At 61.7% G+C, this 2,458-nt stretch overlaps 1 protein-coding gene across 1 annotated transcript; it reads left to right on the top strand.

Annotated features, from left to right (window-relative positions):
- The first annotated feature begins 510 nt into the window (after positions 1-510).
- On the top strand, positions 511-2,207 carry LOC136113079 (mast cell protease 1A-like). The gene is made up of 5 exons (XM_065857998.2): positions 511-574; positions 650-794; positions 986-1,121; positions 1,393-1,644; positions 1,897-2,207. The coding sequence occupies exons 1-5, from the start codon at positions 511-513 to the stop codon at positions 2,071-2,073; spliced, it is 774 nt and encodes a 257-aa protein (XP_065714070.2). The 3' UTR covers positions 2,074-2,207.
- Positions 2,208-2,458: the final 251 nt, after the last annotated feature.

Below are 2,458 nucleotides of genomic sequence, written 5' to 3' on the forward strand. Positions count from 1 at the left end.
CCAGATCCAACCTCAACCTCCCCTGGCGCAACTTGAGGCCGTTTCCTCTGCTCCTGGCGCTTGTTCCTGGGGAGCAGAGCCCGACCCCCCTGGCTCCAAGCTCCTTTCAGGCAGTTCAGAGATCAGAAGGTCTCCCCTCAGCTCCTGTTCTCCAGCTGAACCCCCCAGCTCCCTCAGCCACTGCTCATACGCCTTGTGCTAAATCACACCTCAAAAATACCCCAGGACACCTCTCCTCATCACCAGCTGTGGGGCTGTGGCACCCCCCCCGTCTCTGCCATGCCCTCTGTCCTGCTCTATCGCTCATCAATCACAGCGGCGGGGCACACGGGGCATGTGAGCGGGCCAGAGATGCAGATAGACCCACCGGGATGTTGTGTGGCTCTGATTAGCGCCATCAGGCCATCGGGCACATGGTTTCCTGGCTGCTGGGCGCAGCTGGCCCAGGATATAAAACCAGGAGACTCAGACTCAGACGCACCTTGGAGGAGCATCCATCTATGGGAAGAGATGTCCCAGCCCTGGCCACCACCAGCCCTGCTGCTCCTGCTTTCCTGCCCCTGGGCCAGCGCCGGTAGGCGGGGGCACCACAGGCTGCTGCTGATCTGGGCTCTGATCTCGGCTCATCCTGCCCTGGGGTGTCTTGCAGGTGCTCTACAAGGTCACATTGTGGGGGGGCACGAGGTTCGGCCCCACTCCCACCCTTACATGGCGTACCTGAAGATCGGGACGTTCGCCTGCGGGGGTTTCCTGGTGGCCCCTGACTGGGTGATGACAGCTGCACACTGCATGGGGTGAGTACTTCACATAGGGGCTTTAGCGCCTTCTTCCTACCCGAACTTGTGAGCTCCTTCGCTGGAGTCATTCTGGAGCAGGTCCCGTCCCTGCTGTGCTGAGCACCGCTCTCCACCTCCCTGCTAAAGGGGAGGAACACGGGTAAGACCCAACCTGTTCTCCCCCTTCTCCTCTCTGCTGCCACGGCCAGGAACGCCACGGTCATCCTGGGGGCTCACGACATCCACGAGCCAGAGAAGACCCAGCAGGTCCGGGGAGTCCTCAGGTATCACCTGCATCCAGCGTACGACCCCGACACCATGTCCAACGACACCATGCTGCTCAAGGCAAGAAGTGCTGCAGCGGGGCTGCAGGGCTGTGGGGCTGCAGGGCTGTGGGGCTGCAGGGCTGTGGGGCTGCGGGGCTGTGGGGCTGCAGGGCACAGCCTTGCTGGGAGCTGCTTCTGCAAACCCGCAGCTGCTGTGGCCACGAGCGCTGGAGGGACCTGGGAGGGCAGAGCGTGGAGCCGCATGTTCGCAGCAGCTCCCCAGGCTCTGTGCATGGTGTCCTTCAGCTGTCCTGCTTGTAGCCTTCTCCAAAACCCTTGTTTTTCCCCAGCTGACAGCAAAGGCCGCTCTCAACGACTACGTCAAGACCATCCCACTGCCCAAGACCAGCAGTGACCTCCCCACGGGCACCAAGTGCAGCGTAGCCGGCTGGGGCCTGATCGATGACGACCAGGCAACCGACAAGCTCTTTGAAACCCAACTCTCCGTCTACAGCCGCAGGAAACGCATCCTCTTCTACCCGCATCTCGACACCGGCATGGTTTGTGCCGGCAGCTTCCACCAGCTTCGGGACGCCAGCCAGGTACGAGGGGCTGGGGGCTCGGCCATGGGGCGGGAGGGTCCTGGGGCAGCGGGGGCTGCTGGCGCAGGTGACAACGTTTGATGTGTAACTCCCACACGGACCAGCTCTCTGGGTGCCCTGACACCGCGGTCCATGCGCAGCCCCAGGGCAGAGCCCCAGCTCCTCTGCTTGGAGGGCAGGAGGGTAGGGAGGGAACAAAGTGAAACCTGGTCCTGGGGAACAGGTCTCTCAATCCAGCCTCTCTGTCCCCAGGGAGATTCCGCTGGGCCCCTGGTGTGCAATAAGGTGGCACAAGGCATCGTTTCCTTCGGGTACAACAACCCACCCGGTGTCTACACCCGCATCTCCAACTACCTGCCCTGGATCAGAAGAGCCCTGAGGAAGCAGCAGCCCTGGAGCCTTCACTGGTTTCCTTCGTGCCCCCGCTGAAGGCTCAAACCCCCCCTCTCTCCTTGGGACCTGAGTGACCCCATCAGTGCACACCAGGGTCCCCTTCTCTCTGTCCTGGGGCTGCTGTCCTGTTCCTTGCCCACCTCAGGCAACCCATTCAGGGCCGTGTTAAATCACCCTGTCCCTGCTTGACCTTTACTGCACCCTCATTAAACTCAGACACACTGGGAAATGCAGCTCTTTCTGGTCCCTCGTCCCAAGGGAAGGGAGGGAGGGAGGGTGGTGGGACAGGGTCTGGCTCTGCATTCCCAGAGCTGCTGGCAGACTTGGAGGATAAGAGGTGGTCACCCTCTCGGTTCCAGCTGTTTCCTGATAGCATCACTCGTACACAGAGAGGAGAGCGTTAGACACTTTCCGTGAGGAG

The sequence above is a fragment of the Patagioenas fasciata genome, chromosome 27 (assembly GCF_037038585.1).
Source record: "Patagioenas fasciata isolate bPatFas1 chromosome 27, bPatFas1.hap1, whole genome shotgun sequence".
NCBI classification, from domain to species: domain Eukaryota; kingdom Metazoa; phylum Chordata; class Aves; order Columbiformes; family Columbidae; genus Patagioenas; species Patagioenas fasciata.

Bases quoted from the DNA above. Each gene is read 5' to 3' on its own strand.
- LOC136113079 (XM_065857998.2), top strand. From the start codon at position 511: ATGTCCCAGCCCTGGCCACCACCAGCCCTGCTGCTCCTGCTTTCCTGC. The intron at 575-649 runs GTAGGCGGGGGC...GGTGTCTTGCAG, and splicing joins CTGCCCCTGGGCCAGCGCCG to GTGCTCTACAAGGTCACATT. The intron at 1,645-1,896 runs GTACGAGGGGCT...CTCTGTCCCCAG, and splicing joins AGCTTCGGGACGCCAGCCAG to GGAGATTCCGCTGGGCCCCT.